This window comes from Mirounga leonina, unplaced genomic scaffold, assembly GCF_011800145.1.
Source record: "Mirounga leonina isolate KUSES-001 unplaced genomic scaffold, KU_Mleo_1.0 Mir_165, whole genome shotgun sequence".
In the NCBI taxonomy this organism is placed as follows: Eukaryota; Metazoa; Chordata; class Mammalia; order Carnivora; family Phocidae; genus Mirounga; species Mirounga leonina.
The window spans coordinates 19498501-19521105 of NW_023270415.1; the positions used below are offsets into that span (position 1 = coordinate 19498501).

Below are 22605 nucleotides of genomic sequence, written 5' to 3' on the forward strand. Positions count from 1 at the left end.
AAGTTTATCTGCACTCATCAGACTCCCATGAGGATTCATTATTACTCACTCTTACTATTCATCAGAATGGGAGAAGCCCAGGAAAGTCAGCCCTGGCTTGAGTAGAGATAACCATCTGGTAATCGAACGTGGTGGTAAATGAAGAGACTCCAAATGGTGTCTATTCCGGAGATGAACGTTTACTCAAAGGGTTTGTTTCAGGTGTACATATGTACATGGGTCTTTGCTGGCAAATATTTAAAAAAAATAGAAAAATGAGATGAATTTGAAAGGCTCCTGGGAAAACTATTTATGTCAGCCCTTATAAAGTTGTCTGTTACATCATGTACTTGGAACAGGAAGCAAATGTACTGCTTTCTTCCCATTTTTCTTGCCTGAATGGACCCTTCTGCATAGAAGGGCACAGGAACTGAGGGGGCACCCTGCAGAGATGGCGCCAGTTGTGAGATCAGGAATCCCAGTGCCAGAGGCAAGTAGGATACACTTTAGGGAACATGTGTCACTGAAGGCCAGACCTACAGAAGAACAGAAATCTAGGCAAACAGAACAAGTACAGATTGACAAGGTAAAGATCACAGAAGCAGCCAGACAGGAAAGTCAGCACAGAGCATAACCAAAATGCTAGAAGGTGAAGATCAGACAAAAGTGGTCTTCTGTAAGTACTTCCTACAGATCAGGGAATTAACCCTGTTGGGATCCCCAAGCCCTTGGTGAGATAAAGCAAGTGACTGTAAACTGTGTGAAAATGGGAGTAAGGAGGATAGATATTCAAGGTCACTTCCTCCACCCACTCCCCATGGGCTTGTTTTCATGCTGTCTCTCAGTGGTTCTCAATACTGGCTACACAGTAATCACCTTGGGGAGGTCTTAGAAAATACCCATGCTTGGTCCCACACCAAACTGATTAAGTCAGAATCTCTGGGATATAGGGTCCAGATACCAGTATATTTTAGAAGTTTATTTATTTATTTATTTATTTATTTATTTATTTATTTATTTGACAGAGAGGGACACAGTGAGAGAAGGAACACAAGCAGAGGGAGTGGGTAAGGGAGAAGCAGGCTTCCCGCGGAGCAGGGAGCCCGATGCGGGGCTCGATCCCAGTACCCTGAGATCATGACCTGAGCCGAAGGCAGACGCTTAACGACTGAGCCACCCAGGCGCCCCTATTTTAGAAGTTTTGCAGGTGACTCTAAGGTCCACGGGAGTAAGAAAGCACAGGTCAATGTGGATTATGAAACACTGTGCAATTATCCAGTTAATCTTTGCTTAATTAGATAATCCATTTCACAAAGGCTTGACACTTCTAGATTTGGGGGAGCCAGGGCAAGGGAGCTGGGTGTTTTCAATTCTGCATTGTTAGGTCATTAGGATGCAGGCTGCCCCTAGGAGATTTGATTTGGGTGGGACAGTTTTCTTCAGCAAAGACTGAAGATGCCCTAAAGAGCAGACGGCTGAGGGATATCTTCTAGGAATCCCAACAGCTAGGCAATAAGCCCATCCTTTCTGGGAGGAGATCCAAGTGGGCGACCTGCCATGATCCACACCCTGTACCCTTAGATCCATTCGAGTCAAGACTAGAAGCGTCTCCTTCGTGACTCTGATGGGCTCCCTTCCTGGTGAGATAATCTAGAAGAAGCATGGTAAGGGCACAAGCCATAGCCCCTGCTGCTATAGCTGATTTGGGGCTGCAACAGATGCTCATCTTCCCTCTTCTGTATTTGTTGTAGATCAGCCTTGCTCTCACCCTGAACCTTCCGGTCTCAGTGGCATGACTAAGACCTACATCCCCGAGGGGCCTAATCCCCCTGTTCATTCTGCCCTTCTCAGGACAGGGTTGCTGCATTTGTGCATTTACCATCAAATCTGGACAAGGGAAGTACCAAGAGGGACCTGAGTGGATTCACCGGGTGCCAAACACGTTCCTTCCTGCCCTCATTATGTAACAATAGCCCTACTTCCTTACCATGATCAGGGTCCACTAGCCTTGCCAAGATGGTGATTGCTCTTCCTGGGTGCCTTGGCACAAGGAGCCCTCAATACCCTGGTGGCAACCATAGTTTACATTCAGTGGGACCCCTGCCTTGTCTCCGAGGGAAAGTGTGCCTCTTTGGTGATCAGGACATTTTAAACCCATGGAGCCAGAGTTTCAGGGATGGGAAGCACACATCCCAAGTGAGGCACTGGGACTGATGTCATATTAGTTTCTTAGAGCTGCCATAACGAAGTACCACAAACTGGGTAGCTTAAAACAACAGAAATTTGTCTATCATCCTTCCAGAGGCTAGAAATCTGAGATCAAGATTCCCAAAGGCCATGCTCCCTTGGAAGGCTCTAAGGAGGAATCCTTCCTTATCTTCTAGCTTCTGGCGGTTGCCAGCCGTCCTCGGCATTCCTTGGCTTGTGACAGAGTAATTACAGTCTCTGCTTCTGTCTTCACACGACCTTCCTCCCTCTGTGGGTCTGTCTCTGTATCTCTGTCCAGATTTCCCTCTTCTTAGGAGAACACGAGTCATTGAATTTGGGCCCACCCTAATCCAGTATGACCTCATTTTAAGTTGATGGCTCTGCAAAGACCCTATATAAAACTTAGGTCACATTTGTAGCTACCAGGGGTTAGGACGTTTGTCGTATCTTTTTGGAGGACACAATTCAGCCCTCAACAGATGTTAAGCAGGGACCTTTCTGCTTCCACCCTTGGTTCCTGGACCCATGTATTCTACCTGTTAGGGATGTGGCATCATTAAAGGTCTTTGATTTTGGTTGCACTGTGTCCTGGAATATGGTATCTGTTCTTTGTATTGTTAGGCACCTGTTCCCTGGGTCTCTTATGATGGTTTTCCTTACACTAACTAGGACATGCGATGCTGGTCCTTTCTCCACAAACACACTCTTGTGTATATTTGTTTTTCTGCCTTTATGAAAAAAGCTGGCACCAGAAGTGATAAATCCTAACTCTTACCTCTTTAAGTTGTCTTTCTATTCTCAGAGAATAATTAAAATCAACCAGAAACTTGAGCATTTTCTCTTCTATTACTTTTTTTAATTAAAAAAAAAATCCAGTATAGAGCGTTTTCTCTTTTAAACAAAAGGGAACATTTTGTGATAAACATTGTCATTTTCTAAGGTTCCCTCATTCAAGTATTTATTTTTTATTTTGAGGTTTTACAAAACTCTACTTTAGGTCCTTTAAAAGATGAATTCCTTAGTTTTCCCTTCGGATTTTATACTGTATTTGAAATTGAAGCATTAAATAGCTTTTTATAAAAGAAGGAACAGTTCCCAGAATTGAGATTTCCTAAATGTTAGAGTCAGTCTATGAACATGTGAACTCACCCCTCTTTAAAAGGCAGCACAACTTTTCCAACATACTGGTCACATTTGGATTGATAAAACTTGCTTTCCTCACAGAAATTGTGACCAGTTCTTCTGAATTCTGACCAACTGTGACCAGTGCAGATGTCTTGTTTTACTTAACCATTAAAGTGTCATCATGCTATCAGGAAAGAGTATTAGTTAATTGAAACTATTCTTAAAATTATTCTTCAGATATTCTGTATTTTTCCTGATCAATCCCTTTCTTAGAAAAACCTTGAAAGGTATTTTGAGTGAGTGGAAATGCAGCTCATTTTCAGTCTTAGAATAATTTAATCTTTACGTTTCTCTAACATTCATTATGTTTTTCTTTTTTGCTGACTGCCTAAGTTTGCTGGGATGATTTGCTTCCTCAAATTCAGAAGTGGTAAAAGGAAAACAAGCAAACAAAGAAACTCATCATATTTTCAATACTGCTTTTAATTAAATGCTATTAAATATTTATGCAACCAAGAATGTCAATACTACTTTTAAGAAACATACTATTATCTGGATGAGAATTAAGGAAACTAGACGAGAAAATGCTGAGAGCCAAACTGGGAAATTTGGACATTATATATTTAACCTACTTTTGCTGAGTATAGAAATTGAATTCGATAAAATATTATCCCATTTTCTTGTATTTATAATGATAAATAACCAAGCTCTTAATCTAAAGTCAGGAATGTTGTTCTCTTTCCTCTTCTTTGCCACACAGTTTACTTTTAAATATAGAACTCATCTGTTTTTGTCGTTGTTGTTCATTTCCTCACAGCCCTGCACATGCGCCGTAACATTTTGCTGATTGTTAAACATTTTCCCCATTTAAAAAAATTTCTATGTAATTATGTATTTTAACTGTTGTTAATTTGGAAATATTGTCAAGGAAAGTCATAAAAATGTCAGTTTGTTTTTATGTGGCAACAAGCTTTTAGAGCAGGACTGAACATTCTGGCCAAACTGAGTCTGAGTCATCAAGACTTCTATAAAAATTAGACCCCAGGTATTTTCGTATCTGTCCCCACTCCACCCCTCACCACGATTTCCCTATATCTCCTTCCTAGTGTTCTTCCAGTCTTTATGATTTTAAATCACAAATTGAAGTGTCTTTGTATTGGACCCTCCTCTTTACTTCCCAGAACTTCCTATTTGGCTAAGCACACTTACGCATAATCTATATCTCCTGGAAATTGCATTAGATAATGCCTGTAGGGCATTGGGTGTGTTGTCTAATATATAAAACACATTCAATGAATGGAAGGAATAGTCATGGGGTCTCTTAATACTGTTATTTAATTTAATTATTTCCCAAGAATCATAATTAGTAGGTACTCTACTATTTTTTTATTTTCCATTTCACAAATGAGGAACCTAAGGATCTTGGATTTTAATTAACATGGCTAAGGTCATACAGCTAATAAGGAGTGAATTGGTGGTTTTACTCCAATGCAATGACTTTCATTATTAGCTTTACAACTGGTAAGAGGAATTCACATTGAAGGATGACTATTGATAGACTGAATCCTCTGAATATTTGCCTCTCACAAATAACATCTCATTAATGGAAGTGAATGTGGCATTTATTTGAGGATTGTTTAACCAGGAAGACTTCCTTTTATTTCTTGTATGTATTCAGGACCAGAAGCTTGCTGAACCAGTTACAAATATTCTAATAAATGCAGAGGTCATAAGGAGTAAACAAACAATCCTTGAAACAAGCCTACAAATTTGATATCATGTACTGAAGTAGATGTAGTAAGCATCTCTCTAATTTTCCATAAGTGGTTTTCTCAATTATAAGCCAATAATACCATTTTTTTATTTCAAATTGAGCAATACTCTAAAAGGTTTTTTGTTTCTTCAGTGCTATAGAAATCTTACTAGTCAAGAAAACAGCCCAGCAAGTATTAGTAATGAACTTGTGATAAGCACTGGGTGTTATATGTAAGTGATGAATCACTAAATTCTACTCCTGAAACCAATATTAGACTATATGTCAATTAACTGGAATTTAAATAAAAACTGGAAATAATAAAAAAAAAATTAGCAATGACTTTTCTATTTTTGCCCCTAAAATGGTGATGTTTTTGTCAACTTGAAGAAACTTATTAGTTTAAAAGCTATTGCATTTAGCATTTTTGAAAGAGGATTAATTTTTTTAATCAATTTTGAAATAATCTGCTGAAAATTGAGGCTTAATAGTGGCAATAATTTCAAGGGGAAATAATTTACATTTCCAAATTGGATCCATTGCCATTTCTGTTCCTGGCAACCTCTCCATAGGAGATCTTGTATTTCTAGGCACTTCCATGTAATTCATTTCCTTTCCAAAAGGTTAAAAGTACCATCACATAAAGTTTAAAGGAAAAAATACTTAACCAAAAATGTTAGTTAAGAAGGAAATCCATTTCAATCAAAAGATGTTTAAAATTAATGGGGAGTTATATATGTATGTTTATACTTACTTATTTTTAACTAAATTAAGCATTGTAGTAAGGGTAGTATTCTAAGATTATCTATACTTCAATTCTATTACACTCATATTTCATAAGCACCTGCAAGAGAATGTAAGTATACATGGAGAGCAGCAATTTCAACTTTTTTTCTCTTATGTAGGTTAATACGCAGTTCTGCCTCCCATACATATGTATGTATATATATAATATATATATGTATATGTGCATATATATATACATTAAAAATAGAAGACGGTTTAAATTAGAAATTACCTATTAGATATACCTCATTATATCACTTGATATAATCACCAAATGTTTGATATTTATTTTGAGAGGAGAGGAATGATTTTCATTCATTTCTGGACTGGTGAAAGATAGTTTCTTGCATGTGTGGTCATAGTCAGTGTTTTAAATACATTTACTAATAATCAATAAGATTACACTAAATGTGGAGAACTTGAGTTATGAAATCACATGAAAGAGAACATTTACTTGTTTACACAGCACTGGAGAGCATGGAAGGATATTATTATAGAGACAATGTTTCAGTGGAAGAATTTCAAGCCCAGATAAATGCAGCCTCACTGGAAAAAGTCAAACAATACAACCAGAAGCTCAGGTATGTAATTGTTCAATTTTTAAAAAAAGTAAGTTTTCATATTTTGGCAGGAGTAGATGAATTGCGTTTTTGACATACTCATTATTAAGTGATTGATGATGATACTCTTTTTGATATAAAGTCTTTTTATTTAGGGTTTACTATTTCAAATATTCAATGAGTACACTTTTTAAAAATAAAATAGAAAAAAATGTTTGGAAAATTTTCGTGCTATTGTCTTAATTGCTGAAGAAGATCAAAAATTAAATATTTATTAGACCATTTCCAGGCGGAGGAGAAAGCTTAGATATTTTATAGTGGTGTCCCCTAGATGGTTGCAGTAGATGAAGGGTGGTAAGTAAAATAGGTTCCTTTAAACACCTGGCACCCTGACACAGAGAGAAGAATATGGTTAACACAGAAGATACGACACAGCATTTACTTGGTTTTGGAAAAATATCTACTTTCAAATACATATATTAATGTTTGGATTTTGCTGTTTTTCCTCTCTAAAAATAGTGTTACTGGCAGAATGACCCTATGGCAGGGAAAATTAGCCACAGTAAGTTCGAAAAGGAAATGTGTTATAATTCAAAGCTTTAATTTTTGACAAATCATTAGCATATATATCTCCCTCCTACCTTATGAATTATTCTGCGAACAGGTCATCTTTTTAAGTTACTTACAGATTATAGCTTTTATTTTGAAAGAAAAATGTTCTTGTTCTACCTTAAGCCTTAATAATTCAAAAATACTATTGTGACATTTTTCGGTTTTGTCCACAATATGGCTAAACTCTGAGGATAAATTAATTCCTAAAATTCCTGATATGGGGAGGTGCTCATTCTTGTAGTTATGACCAATAGATAGGCTTTCTTTCACTACAAATGCTTTGTCTTTCTCCCCCAGCTTCACACAAACCTGTCCCTTTTCCTAGATGCTTTACTCTGTTCCATCATTTTATCACTTGTGAAGCTCTCAGCCTTAAAGCCCCCAATATCTTTTTGATTTCCCATTTTCTCTTCCTCCTAAAATGTTGGAGATCCTGATGAATCTGACTAAAATGTCTCTGGGACTAACCCCATTTTATTACCTCGTCCAGATCACTATTTCTCAAAGGTGTATCATGTAATGACCCCTTTCACAGGGAAAACCAAAATAGTTAATCTTGAATGCTTAGTATGTCCACTGACTAAGAAACACTGACTGAAGAAGCTTAAGCCCAGTGTTGTGAAAATCTTCAGTTGAGGACCATCATGACAAAAGACAAGTCTGGCCTTTGTAACTGATCAAATACATTCCTAGGTTATCTTTGAAATAAGGAAACAAAATTAAAACATTTATATAGAACATGTGGGCCCTGAGAACACATCCCCGGACTCCAGTTGAGAAAATAGGTCTAGACCATTGCTGTCACATCTTAACCGTCTCCTGTCTCTAAGACCCCCATGTTGTTTTAATCTACTCGGGATTTTGCTTCCAGATAATAATTTTAAGTCACATCTTACTGTGTTACTCTCCTGCTCAAAGGATTTGGTGATTTCTTATTGTCCCAAAAAGGAGTCAAAACCTCTTTAGCATGGCAGTCAGGATTTTGCATGACTTGGGGTGCCTGACTGCCTCAGTCTGTTAAGCCTCTGACTCTTGATTTTAGCTCAGGTCATGATTTCGGGGTCCTGGCGTGAAGCACCCCCTCCCCTGTCACTCAGCAGGGAGTCTGCTTTCTCCCCCTCTCTCTGTCCCTGTTCCCACCCACTGCTCACACGCTCTCTCTCTGAAATAAATAAATCTTAAAAAAAAAAAAAGAAAAGATCTATTATGACTTGACCTGAGATTTCTTTTCTCCACCTACGCTCCAGTCATGCTGTACTCTCATTTCCAATCATGCACCATAGTTTCTTTCTACCATGACTTTTCTCCGTCCATCTAGCATCTGTGTCCTCTATTTCCAGCTGTTTATAAAACTACTATTCATATGATTCAATGTCCAGCTCTAGTTAATAGTTGTCTTCATAAAATATTTTTCTTTTATTATTGGGCTGGGATGAGACCTGGCCATTAGATTCTCTAGCAGTCCCCTAGGAGTTTCTGCTGTGTGGCTAGAATTGCAAACCAATTCCCTAGATCCTGGAGTTCTCAAAGGATGATCCCCAGACTAGCAGGTCAATGCCATCTGCAAACTTGTTAAAAAAAAACTCTGGGGTGAGCCCAGCAATCTTCATTGTAACAAGTCTTCCAGGTGGTTCTCATGCATGCTCAAATTTCAGAACCACTGCCCTAGGCTAAATGAATGTCTTTCATTTTACTTCGTTTATGGCTACTACAGAATTCAGCTTTTCTCCCTGATGATAGTTATGTGTACAGATTTCTCATTTTCTTTATTCTATGATAAGCTTCTTAAGATGAGAGATACTTTAAAAAAAAGATGAGGGATACTTTTATCTTGGTGTTTCCTGTGGTGTCTATCAAAGTATTTTGCATAGGGTGTTCTCCAAAATGTATGTTTAGTTGCATTAACTTATTTAGGTATAACGTACAGAGAGAAATGGAGATGTAGCCTAGCATTCACACCCCTGTGGGTATTTTTTTGACAGAAATAGAATAGATACTCATTTATAACAGATACCTGATAAGATATTTAAGATTCTTTATTAAGAAAAACAGCATGTATACCAATGCATGCTATCTTCTTCACATAAGAAAACATTTTAATCCATCTTTTCTGGAGAAAACATTTTGAAAAGCACATAAACCCCTCGGTACAAATTAGTACCCTTGTCAGTAATTAGCTGCTCTATATCCTACTTGTTGCATATTTAGTTTCCTTTACACAGGAAGACAATTATTTTCCTCTTTACTTCCAGTAATGCCTTCTCTTCCTGCTTACTTCTTGAATAAGGGTGTTAATTCCTTCCTTAATTTTTCCTTTTACTTTGTAACCACAGATACTCTGAACTTGCTTTTAGGCAATCTGTTCGTGGTCTGGGGGGCCACAGGCCAACACTGACCATTTCTGTAAAGGGGCTCTTACTGTCCATTGTAGAAAAATAGTCCTCAGGTGTCTCTAGCTCCTCATAGACCAGAGCCTTTTTAACACTTTCGCTGAAAACCATTTCATTCTGGATGTTAATTTATTTGCTAATTAGACCTCAGAAAAGGCCTTTTTTTTTTTTACCCCTTAGCCTAACAACAAACTAACAAACATAAATAAACTAGTGTTTTATTAGAAAACATTTTTATTTTTTTTTTATTACAAGTTTCAGAAACTAAACTCAAACTGGCATAAACAAAATAATGTATTGGCATATCTAACAGGTATATCCATGGGGTGTGGCTGCATTAGGCACAGCTGGGTCCAAGGGTATGGTCGTCAAGAATCCCTTTTCTTTCCCTGTCTCTTGGTACTTCTTTCCTCTGTGTGGGCTTCATTTTCAGGCAAGGTTGTTTCACATTTGGGTAAAGATGGTCAGTGAAGACCAATGTTGCATTCAAAGAAGAGAGGGTGTCTACCCCCATTACTCCTCCATGGAGAGTTCCAGCAAAGGACCTGCGGAGGCGGTCATTAGCCAGACCCAACTCATGTGCCCATTCTTGGATGGGCTTAGCACCACACAAGAGCAATGGACTGTCACAAAAAGTGCAAAGTAAGGATGCTGGACAAGAGGGAACAATGGATTCCATTCTAGTTCTAGAGATTTCTCCAGAACAGCAAAGAATAGGTGGAAATAATATGCTACTTAACATAAAAGATGATGACAACTATAATACCTATCAGTTTTTAAGAACATATTGAGTCAGTCATAATGCTAGGTGAGTTATGTGGATTATTTAATAAACCAGTGAGTTCCATATTATCATCTCCACTTAAAGGGAAACTTACACAAATTTACCTAGATAATAAGTAGTAAAACTAGGATTCAAATTGCAGGCTTTTTTTTCTTTAGAGTTTATACTTTTGCACTATGTTAAGTCATCTTAGTTACTGAAGTGAACATAATATGCTGAAAACACATTATCTGTTACTAAGGTGTCAGATACTATCAATTGCTCTGATTTGGGGCCATCAGTTATTCATTGATTCAGTGTTCATGAAGTTTCCATTCCTATGAAATTAAGAAAAACAGAAAATGAACAAATAAACAAATCAGTAAACAAATTATTGCAGATAGTGAAAAGTGCAATGAAGAAAACCTAAAACAAATTGCCATATTAGGAGGTTGGTTATTTAGAGGAGGTAATAGTTAGTGATGACTTATTTATTGGGTGGTATTTGGACGGAAGACTGAATCAAAAGGAGACAGCCTTGCCAAAATGGGGGGAAGGTCTTTCCCAAAACAATGAACTAATGTACATAAATCATAAGAATAAGCTTATCATTTTTGAGGAAGACAAAGAAGGCCAGGAGGATTCTAGACATTAAGGATGATGATGCATGTCAAGAGAGATTTGTAGAGACTTGGTTATGTAGGACTGTAGGCCATTATAGGTGGTATAGATTTTATTGTAAGTACAATGCAGAAGCCATTGGAAAGCTTTTGTTTAATTACTGCTGCCCATTTGTATCTTATGCTTCTATTGCAAATAACATCTAAAATGGTTGACATTTTCATAAAGTGGGCTGAGACCAGCTGGCTGGTCTGACCACTCCTCTTCCAGTCTCTGGAAGGACAGACCATGCAGTACACCTGGGAAGTCTTTGCAGTATGCCTCAAGGTCCTGACACTGGTTGCCTGAAGACACTCTGGTTTAGCTGTTACCCCCAATGAACAAGTTTCAGCCAGCAGAAATGTTTAACAGCTCTGTCTAAAATATACCATCCTATGCCAAATCAGATGAAGTTCTTGATTATTAAATACCATGTAAGGGTCTCCCTGATGTCTTCTATGCTTCCTCAAACCCTATGGAATGGGAGAAGGTATTTGCAAATGACATATCTGATAAAGGGTTAGTATAAGAACTTATATGATTTAACACCCCAAGGGGCGCCTGGGTGGCTTAGTTGGTTAAGCAACTGCCTTCGGCTCAGGTCATGATCCTGGAGTCCCGGGATCGAGTCCCGCATCGGGCTTCCTGCTCAGCGGGGAGTCTGCTTCTTCCTCTAACCCATTCCCCCTCTCATGTGCTCTCCCTCTCTCTCTCTTTCTTGCTCTCTCAAATAAATAAATAAAATCTTCAAAAAAAAAAGATTCAACACCCCAAAGAAAGAAATAATCTAGTCAAGAAATGGGCAGAAGACATGAACAGACATTTCTCCAAAGAAGACATACAGATAGCTAACAGACACATGGAAAGATGCTCAGCATCACTCATCATCAGGGAAATACAAATCAAAACTACAATGAAATACCACCTCACTCCAGTCAGAATGGCTAAAATTAACAACACAGGAACCAGCAGGTGTTGGCAAGGATGTGGAGAAAGGGGAACCCTCTTACACTGTTGGTGGGAATGCAAACTGGTGTAGCCACTCTGGAAAAAGTATGGCGGTTCCTCAAAAAGTTAAAAATAGAACGACGCTATGATCCAGCAATTACTAAGTACTTACCCAAAGGCTACAAGAATATTGATTCAAAGGGATACATGCACCCCAATGTGTATAGCACCATTATCAACAATAACCAAATTATGGAAAGAGCCCAAATGTCCATCAATTGATGAATGGATAAAGATGTGGTATATATATTCAATGGGATATTACTCAGCCATAAAAAAGAATTAAATCTTGCCTTTTGCAGTGATGTGGATGGAGCTAGAGAGTATTATGCTAAGCGAAATAAGTCAGTCAGAGAAAGACAAATACCATATGATTTCACTTATATGTGGAATTTAAGAAACAAAACAAATGAACATAGCAGGGAAAAAGAGAGGCAAACCAAGAAACAGGCTCTTAACTATGGAGAACAAACTGATGGTTACTGCAGGGGAGGTGGACAAGGGGGATGGGTTGAGCAGGTGATGGGGTTTAAGGAGGGCACTTGTAATGAGCACTGGGTGTTGTATGTAAGTGATGAATCACTAAGTTCTATACTTGAAATTAATGTTACACTGTTAATTAACTGGAATTTAAATAAAAACTTGAAGAAGAAAAAAAAAGAAAGAAGTAATAGCTTGTAAAGTGTTTAATTCAGAAATTCTAATCAGGAAATTTAGGAGAAGGGGCATTCTTATTCCCTACCTTCACCATCCTCATGCTATTTTATTCTCTGTCTTCTACCTCAGGCTTTCCTTTTTATTCCCTCTGGCCATGAGCCATCTTCCCCATTAGCATCATTTTTTCCTGCCCTACATGGTTGTAATTTATTATTACCAAACCTTTCATTTTAATGTATCCTGCTTATTGACAAAAAATACCACTGCATGGTGACCAGTGAGACAAAATGTAATGTAAATGGGAACAATATTCTGTGTATTAAAGTACTTCTTTCAGTTTGAGGAGTCTAGATGGTTATTTTTTAAATATTATTTTCAGTATAAAGTCAACAGTAAAATATAACAGAAAAATTAAAGGAAGCAAGTTGTATATTAGTTTTTGAGATCATTTATTATTTTTGTGAAGTGATAAAACTTCATACTGAATTTTTTAGGGCTTATAATTTTGGATATCTAAATGTAAATTCATCTCTTTACAGAAATAAGGCAAGAAAATATTCAAAGCATATATTCTCTTAAGGTATACCCTTGTGGATAAAGAATTTTCTTTAAAGAAAGTTTTTTTAAAGCCAAAATGTAGTTTATATAACAAGCAGAAGGAAGATAGAAATCTTATTTTTGTTAACAAGAAATGCTATACAGATACCAATCTCAGAGCCATGTATTTTGAACAATTTTTTCAACTGAGAAATGTCTGGCCAGAAGTATGCACGTGTTTGGGTATTCCCATGATAGCATCTCCATGAAATGTGTCATTTCTTTCTACCTCTGAGGAAGGGAAATGTCAATGACTATGTTCTCCTGGCATAAGATAGATATCAATGGTGGCATGGACTCACTGCCATGTTTTGTCTTTAAGTACAGCTATCAAACAGCATGAGAAAATAAAGAACATCAGGACCTGAGCCTTTACACCCTATCTCCACTCATAAGATCATACCCCCATTCCTGTTTCTGTCTTCCCTCGGAGTCTTCAGTCCATAAAACACTGTTTCCTAGTCCTATTTGGATAGCAAACAGTATGTCCAAGCTTGAAATGGAGTATTTTGGTTGTTCTATTGATGAGGAACTGTGAAAGCTACCTTAAATCAACAAGAGTATTGATTTAATGAAATCTGAGAGAGAGTAAGAGAGGGAGAAGGAGGTAGATCAAGACAGACAGAGAGAACATTAAATAGAATATAAATAATGCCTTTGTCCTCCAGTTGTGTTTCTTTATAAAGCTGCAGCTTTTAGAGTTATTAACTGATGTGATTTTTTTTTTGATTAACTGGAAACATTCCAGATGTATATTTATCTCCTCCATAGCAGTTTTTTATTTGTTTTTCATTCTGTCCTTCAGCTAAATTTCATTTTTTTATATTTTAAGATGCATCCATATTTCTGTTTCTGTAAGATAAGCTATAAACTAAATGTGTATATTCAATCTCTTTCTGTTTTCAGACCAGGAACACAGAGTTTCCAGGTTGTAAATTTTGTTTTATATTAGAAGTGATTCTTCAATAGCAAGAGAAAACATCTAAGTCTACAAAAAATGTGAATTCATTTATAAGGCTTAAAAGTTTTCTAGACTCCTTTTCTATATATGAATTATATAAAGGATTTAACATTTACAGAATATAAGTTATACTTAAGTGCCAAATTCTTACACAGTGTAAATCTAAAGGAACTGTTGGATACTGATATTTATTCAATAAACCCTGTGTGCCCATCAGGTACCAGGGACAGCTTTACATTGGGGCCATTACAGAAGACAAGATAATGCTGCCATACAGGAAAATTTTGCCTGTGGATTATGATAAACATTAAACAAAATTTTTACTAATAACTTACAGCAATATGTGAAAAACTTCTGTAGGGAATGTGTAAGGTGCTTGTAGGTGTGTAAGAAGGAAATCAGTCTTAATTGGGAGTGGGATGGGAAGATGGTTAAAGGTTTTGGGAATGAATGATTTGAGGAAGTGACATTTATGCAGAGATCTGAAGGAGGATATGGGCTTGCATTGTTTAAAGGACAGGGAATGGGAGATAAAGGTGTGCAGAAGGGGTATTTCCTAGCAGAGGGAACAGCATGTGTAAAAATCCTGAAGAGAGAGAAGGAGAAATTTTAAAGTATGTGTAGACTAGAATTCAAGAAGAAGAGGGGCGTGAGACAGATGTGTGAACAGAATCCCTCCCATACTTCCTTCACTAACAGTTCTTCCTCAATTTCTTTTAAGCCAGCTGTCGCCCAGGGCATGCTTCAGCTCTATTTCCATGTGCTGAAAGAATATAATTATTTAAGATCCATCTCAAATTTATCTTCCTGCAGGAAGCCTTCAGTTATAGCCTCAGCTGAAATTAAGCAATTTCTTTTTTAAGACTTAACAACCTCTTTGATTTCGTTTGTTTTATTTTGACTTGAGTGTTACTTACCTGTCTTGCTCAATACATATGAGGGCAACCAGATCCTAGTTCTGCACTGTGCTTGGTACGTAGTAAGTACCATAAAAATAGTTGAATTAAATTGGAAATCAGGTTAATTGCAATGTAATGGTCTTCTATTTTTGTGCTATTAGCATTTTATTGAATTTATTCCAGTATCCAGTCTACTTCTTTTTATATCCAGAAAATTTAGGGCTATTTGAAGGGTACAGATGCTGACTCTGTTGGAGACCTCTCTCAAGAAAATCATCAGTGTAGCCAAGGTTCATAGATTTCACATGGGACAAAATCCGATAAAGTTGAAATTATAATGACACTTTTAGAACAACATATCTCTTCTTTATTTGAAAAATACTGAAATTCTATTAAACATTGCCAGCATTGCTTTCTGAGACTGCAGTGTGGCTGTATGTACATTTATGCATGTAGTCTTTAATTTATCTGGACTGTACTTATTCTTGTCTGCATTCAGATGAATTCGTTTGTTCTTGAGAAGCTGTAATTATGTCTAATATTTATTTTTATGTTACTGTAAGGGAATTTTTAATGCAGTTTTTAAATAAGGACAGCAAATGAGATTCGAATTAACTACGTGTTAAATCCTTCATTGTGATAGTATTTATCAAGGATGAATAGATATTCTGGCTGACAAGGAGAAGCAGATCATCTTTAAAATCATCTTTAAAAAAAAAAAAAACCTTTGAAGAGAACTGCCTCTATCTCAAAGCTAAAAAAAAAAAGCTATTGTTTTCACCAAAGCAAAGGGAAGATCAAAGTTCTTTTTTCTCAGAATTTCCTTTGGAATAAATGAGAGCTAGAAATGTCACAAAGAAAATTAGCATACCCTGAAGAATCAGTTAGGGAAATATACTCTGTGAGGAAAAATTGTCAGTGCTTACGGAAGCAAGATTGATTTTTATTTTTAACTCTGCTGACGTTTCTAGCTCATCACAAGGACAGTCTTAAAAAAATATATTCAAGTCATCCTAGTCAAGCTCTTCCATGAATTGTTTCCTATTGCTTTTGTTCGGTGCCTTTTTGCTGACATTTCAAACTTCCTTTGTTTGGTGGATGTACAAGGAAGCTTTGCCCCTATACCAGTCAGGAAATTTAGCTTGGACCCAGAGCTTTTGATTCAGAAGACATAATCATGACTTAAAAGAAATTAATGTGGATTTACTAAAGATCATTATTTATGTGAAGCACAGAACATTATGTTTATAAAATTAGCTGTCTAGTTACATGGACCACCCAATTTCAACTGAGGGCAAAGTTCTGTCTTCTATAGATTCAAGTTTGTGTCATTCTGTCAGTCATTCAAGAAGAAAATCAAATATACTTTTTCTTGTTTTTTGGTAATTTCAGCCAGAGTGACTCTAATTTGCTAAATTGCTTTGGCCATTTCCTATCCATCTTTCCTGGCACACCCCAAAATTCACGCCCCAAGAGGTCTTCCCAGCTCCCCTAAATTAGTCTTTTTCTTTATATTTCCTTGTACACCTCCATTATAACATTTATCACATCGTGCATTATATTCTTTTTACATACTCTTTATGTTGTTCTAAAAGTGTCATTATAATTTCAACTTTATTGGATCTTGTCCCATGTGAAATTTATGAACCTTGGCTACACTGATGATTTTCTTGAAAGAGGTCTCCAACAGAGTCAGCATCTGTACCCTTCAAATAGCCCTAAATAGCCCTTTTCCCCTTGTCTTTTTCTTTTATCATTTGCTGATAAGGTATTTATTAATAGATGACTAATAAATGTTTGTATGTGCCAAAAGTTGGGGCAACCCAACCAGGACACAGAAGAATATAAACAGCAGTGGGTTCCTGACTGACATCATGATGAATTCAACAGAATATTTGGAGAATGGTATGGACTATAATGTCAGTGCTGAACGGGTCTTCCTAGCCACTCCCATCCTGTTTTGAGAGTATTCATGGTTCAATGGTATTTATCGCGCACTTATATGCAAATGCAAGAATGTGATATAGCATTGAGAATACAGAGATGAATCAGGCAGTATGTCCTTAAGAATCTGAAAGGAGAGGAAAAGTGAATGTGGTAAATAGGCTATTTTAAAATACCTTATTAAAACCATGGTGGAGGTAACAGGATGCCCAGAAACAGAAGAAGACACCGAGGGAAGACTGAGGAGCTCCGGAAGGGATAGTTCTGACACATCTTGGCCAGGTCAAGAAAGAGAGAAAAGCTCTCTCAGTGGGAGGGAACATTATGAGCAAAGACTTGGAGAACCATATGGGGCAATACAGGAGGCAGAGCAGAAAGGAAGCAGGAGTCGTGGGCAGGAGGGGGACTACATACACATGCCAGCCGAGGAGCTTAAGCTTAAGCATGTAAGTGAGTTCTAAGCAGTGCAGGGGGAGCAGAGGGGGGCGGGGTTTGCATTTTAAACTGAGCACTTTGATGATACCAGTGAGGACAAATTAGGGATGAGAACAAGACTAGAGTCAGAGAGACTGGTTAGGAAGCTACTGAAATTGTTGTAGCAAGTGATAATAACCCTAAGAAGATAAAATGAAGATGGTGAGGAAGGCATAGATTTTAGAAATATCTGTGAAGAAAAAAGTCTCCCCCATTAAATACGTATGGAGGGAAATGGAGACACACTGGATTGGACACCGGGATCATTATCTGATCTAGTGAGGGAACAAGAGAAGAAACTCCTTCAAGTTTGGGAGTGGTAACATACTGAATTGAATTGGATTTTACATGGAGCATTTACATTCAGGAGGCTTTATCCAGTAGGCTGGAGACACTCACAAAGAGGTAAATAGTTGAAACCAAAATAATGCATGAGATTTCCCAGGTGATAGTACTGCACATACAGAGAGGTGAAGTGAATTGCTCAAAGTCAGGCAACTGGCAATGAGGGCAAAGGCTCCAACTAGTAATTTCCAGCTCTAAAGTGTACGCTTTTGTTACAGGGCTCCACTGCTTCTCCAAAGTAGCAAATGATCCCAGTATTAATGTGTGTGGCTTGGGGAAATGATTTAATGGAATTTTAATTACTTACAATGGACGAGTTAAGTACAACACAAACACGTGGAATCTTCTTTGAAAAAAAAGAATTTTGAAGTGTTTTAAAGGGCAAGGAAGCATTCTGGTTTGTTTTCTCTGAAAAGGGATGTTTCCACAACTGTAGAACTAGAGAAGAAGATACGATAAAGACCAGAGCAGAAGAAAAGGCAAAAGGGACTAGAATAGTTGAAATCTTACTGTAACTTGAACACAAAAGAAAGTATCTCTATAGAGTTTGACTGTGAATCAAACTCACTAATGTATTTTTGCCCTTGTAATGAATGCACCTCATCGAATATTGCACACTGTCAGAGAAGGAGAATTCATCTGCATACATTTTAAAAGCCATCAGAATGCATTATCAGCCATGCTCTTTGCATCAAATTCCAAAATTAAGTATTGAAATATATACTGTGTAATATTATATATAATAATATATAGTTAAAATTATATAATGATACATTATAATTACATATTAAATAGAATAATACCAAACTTAGGATAGAATAATACCCAACTTAGGATATTTTCATTTGTTTATTGAAATATTAAAATTTTAGTCATGTAAAATTAAAAGCCTATAGTTCTATTTCATTCATAGCATATTTTATACAACTATGTATACATTAATAAGTTAAAAGCCTCTTGATGTGCTTCAGTTTGTATAAGCTTTAAACTTTACCTACTTGAGATATCAGTGAACTCAGATGTAAAATTAGACACATTCAGAAAACACAATGGAGGATAATAGGTGAACAAATCCCTTGCTAGTCTTATGGAGAAGCATTTTTAGTAGATCTAATGACATTCATTGCATTTCTTATGGGCCAAGTGAGAAAAAGCAGAAATATCCTTAATAGACCAAGTGACATTTAGGTCATGGGAAAAAATTTCCATTAGTTTGAGGCAATTATGGAATTTCAGTAATATGAATAAGAAGAAACAGGGCTACTGATCTGTAATTGCCTGCTTCATTAATATACCAGAGGATGGACAGTCAGTCAAACCTGGATTCCAGTCCCCACTCTTCCCTTGACCAGTTGTATGACTTAGGCCAAATTCTTAATAACTCTGAGCCTTGATTTCCTTATTTGTCCATTGGAGCTAGCGATGCTTCAAAAGCTGTTGTATTAGCTGAGAGGAGGTCCATACTATCTTCAATATTTGCTTAATGTAAAGAGTAACAAATCACAAAGACTTGTATGTGAAGATAGATTTTCATGGAAGAAAACCTTGGTTTCTCCAAGGTCTTTGTGTGTTTGGACAGCTGACCTCATTGCCCAGTGGAGGAGGAAGGGAACTGTCTCCCAGTGGGATTGAGAAGGAACTTGCCTAAAAAACTATGCAAAATGGAGCTAGAAGAGCCTTCTTTGTGCACAGAAATACTCCTGAGAATAAGCCAGATACTGCATTTGATTTCATACCAGAAAACTAATGGATAAGAGGCGATGTGGAAAACTATCCAGAAGGATGTATAGCCCTAGCTACGCTTCCAGTCCTGGATTTAGCCCAAAGGCAGAAAAGATGGCTGCCCAGCTCTGCTATGGACAAGATGGCAGAACACTTCCAAACACCTTCATTGAGAGTACTAGAAGCAGGAACTTTTTATACACTGTGTAATTAAAAGCTAAATGGAACATAATGGCATTCAGCTCTGCTTTACTGCATCATGAATGCTACCAGATTCTTTAGGCAATTAATAAGATTGCCATTAAAGCCATTCATGTTATTCTGCACTCAAAAACAAAATTTATGAGGGATGACTGGGTAACTCAGGCGGTTAAGCCTCCAACTCTTGATTTCAGCTCAGGTCATGATCTCAGGGTCATGAGATCGAGCCCCGCATCAGGCTCCATGCTCAGCGGGGAGTCCGCTTGAGATTCTCTCTCCCTCTTCTCCTTGTCCCACCACTCTCTAAAATATAGAAAAATAAAATTATAAAAAGTAAACCTTTTTATAAATAAATAAATAAAAATTGAGTGAAATTGTGATTCCCCATATTCAATGTCTTTATGTATACTTTGAACAACACTGCATATACCAATATTTAAAGCTTTTAATATGAGAAATGAGCTAGTTTCTTGCTTAGTAACTAATCTAGGTTAGGATGTCAGTATAGTTTGCAGGGGGAGATGTTGTACACTGAAACTCTTTCCATGCCTATTTTAATAACTCATGTAACAGGGCACCTGGGTGGCTCAGTTGGTTAAGCATCTGCCTTCGGCTCAGGTCATGATCCCGGGATCCTGGGATCGAGTCCCGCATCATATTCTCTGCTCAGTGGGGAGCCTGCTTCTCCCTCTCCCTCTGCCTACCACTCTGCCTACTTGCACTCTCTCTCTCTCTGTGTCAAATAAATAAATAAATCTTTAAAAAAAAAACTCACTTAATAGAAGAAAACCAATCTCACAGAGATATGTTGATGGGAAGGGAAGAAAAGATTTAAGAGCAATTTCTTAACAAAAATCCAATGAAATTGTATTGTCACCTGTAAATTATGGATAAATATTACCAGTTTTATTTTTCTAATTTAGATAATGTTAAACCATCAATTTAAAAAATTCTGATTAATAGTTAAAACAACTGTAGTAGAGGTGATGAGTTTTATTTTTTTTAAAGATTTTATTTATTTATTTGACAGAGAGAGGGATAGCAAGGGCAGGAACACAAGCAGGGGGAGTGGAAGAGGGAGAAGCAGACTTCCTGCGGAGCAGGGAGCCCGATGCGGGGCTCGATCCCAGGACCCTGGGACCATGACCTGAGCTGAAGGCAGACACTTAATGATCGAACCACCCAGGCGCCCCAGGTGATGAGTTTTAAATAAAAACAAATTCTTATGTTTGTTTTCAATTTTTATACACTTTTGGTTCGTAGCTGACAAACTAACCTTCAAATATCACTCACTGCTGTGTGGCCCTACTGTGCATAACTGTTTTGTGACTTACAGCACATGTGACTTACTGCACTGGTCTGTATCCTGTTCAATAAAATAAATGCTTTTGAATGCTTTGGGTGTTGAGACAATGTAAACTGTTAAACAATTTCTAAATTTTTGCAGACAAATTCTTTACTTAAGTCTGCAGACCGCATTTTGAGTGGCACTGAGCTAGAAGACATAAGCTGGGATTTAAAATAAATTATTACTAGTGTGAGATGTAGCTTTGGCCTTTCATATGTTTGTGTGTGCTCCCTAAACAAGGATGAGAACGGCAAGTGAGCTGAGGGCAGATTCTGAAGGAAGGAGAGCAAGCTTGCCTTGTGTCTGGGTGAAGATATGTCCTTGAAGACTACATTGGGGACAGGGCTGGACTATATTAGAGAAGCAGATGTAGAAAGAGCCAGCGTTAGGAGTTTCGTTTTCCCATAAAGAAGGCCTGCTGCAGTCAGGTTCTTCAGACCCATACCAGAGAAGGCAAGACAAGTTCACACCTCATGCATACCAGAATGCAAGTTCCCTGAGGGAACTTGTTCATGGCTGTATCACTAAAACATAAACATTGCTTTATACCCAAATATTTGTCGAAGTAATTGAGCGAAAGTACTGACAACACATTCTTATGTACAGAAAACAGTGTGGGATTAGTTGCTTTGTTTTGTTGTTGTTTTACTTTCAAGTCCCTTAATGCCATAAGGATTTCAGGAGGTTTAGGGAGATTTACAGTAGTTTATCAACAATAAGGACAAGGTGGAAGTCTTTTAAGTTTCACATCATTTACCTCTTCTCTTCTATTTAATACAACATAGCAGATCCATGATAAATAAGGGATATGTCTCTCTCTCTCTCTCACCCCTCTCCCTCACACCCACCCTCCCTCTCTTGTCTGTCTTCTTATCTGTCTCCTCCTCCTTTCTTTACCCTCTTTTCCTTTTCTTTCTTTTCTATCCTTCCTTTTCATTTTTCTTTCTTTCATTTATTCATTCATTCGACTACTATTTATATCTGCTGAGTAATATCCCACCTGCCATTTCTCATGCCTTCCCCTCTCTTCAGGGGATTAAGTAGCTTTGTACAGACTTAAATTCTGTGATCTCAATGGACTATCCTTTTTTTCACTCTTAAGATTCTCCTTATGCCTTAAAGACCCTTCATTCCTTTTGCCCAGTGCTTACTTGTCCTAATGCTTACTAATGTACTTTAGCACTCTGCTAAACCTTTTTAGATCACTTTCACACTGGACTGTAATTACCTGTTTATTGTCCTCTCTCAAGTGTACTTTCTTTGCAGGTAAATAATTGTCTTATTTTTATCCTTTTATCCACAGTACCTGCCACCATGTCCAACTTATTATTTATTATTATTGTCTATTGAACAAATGAACAAATACACAAATCTGGAGTTTAGAGATGTGCATATTTAGGTCTCTTAGAGAAAAAAATGACTCAGGAGAGTGTTCAGAGTGAGAATAGTGAGGTGGGACAGAAAACAGATGCTGGAGGAATAGGTAAGGAAGAGGAGCCCATGGAGGAGGCAGAAAAGGCAAGCTTAAGTGAATGTGTGAAAACCAACAAAGCACCAGGCTAATGTTAAAAGACTTAGTGAATAGAGAATTGAAAAAGGTGAGGGTGACCAAG

The 22605-nt window shown here is 37.3% G+C and overlaps 1 protein-coding gene across 8 annotated transcripts in view; it reads left to right on the top strand.

Annotated features, from left to right (window-relative positions):
- The window catches only part of PREX2 (phosphatidylinositol-3,4,5-trisphosphate dependent Rac exchange factor 2), a 285788-nt gene that overhangs the window by 210996 nt on the left and 52187 nt on the right, over nt 1-22605 (top strand). For all 8 annotated transcript variants that reach the window (XR_004680417.1, XM_035011286.1, XM_035011287.1 and 5 more), the window contains one exon: nt 6318-6432. Coding sequence is in view for 7 of the 8 variants with exons in the window: in XM_035011286.1 (XP_034867177.1) it covers nt 6318-6432 (115 nt within the window). In the remaining variant the exon portion in view is untranslated. The remainder of the gene's footprint in view (nt 1-6317; nt 6433-22605) is intronic.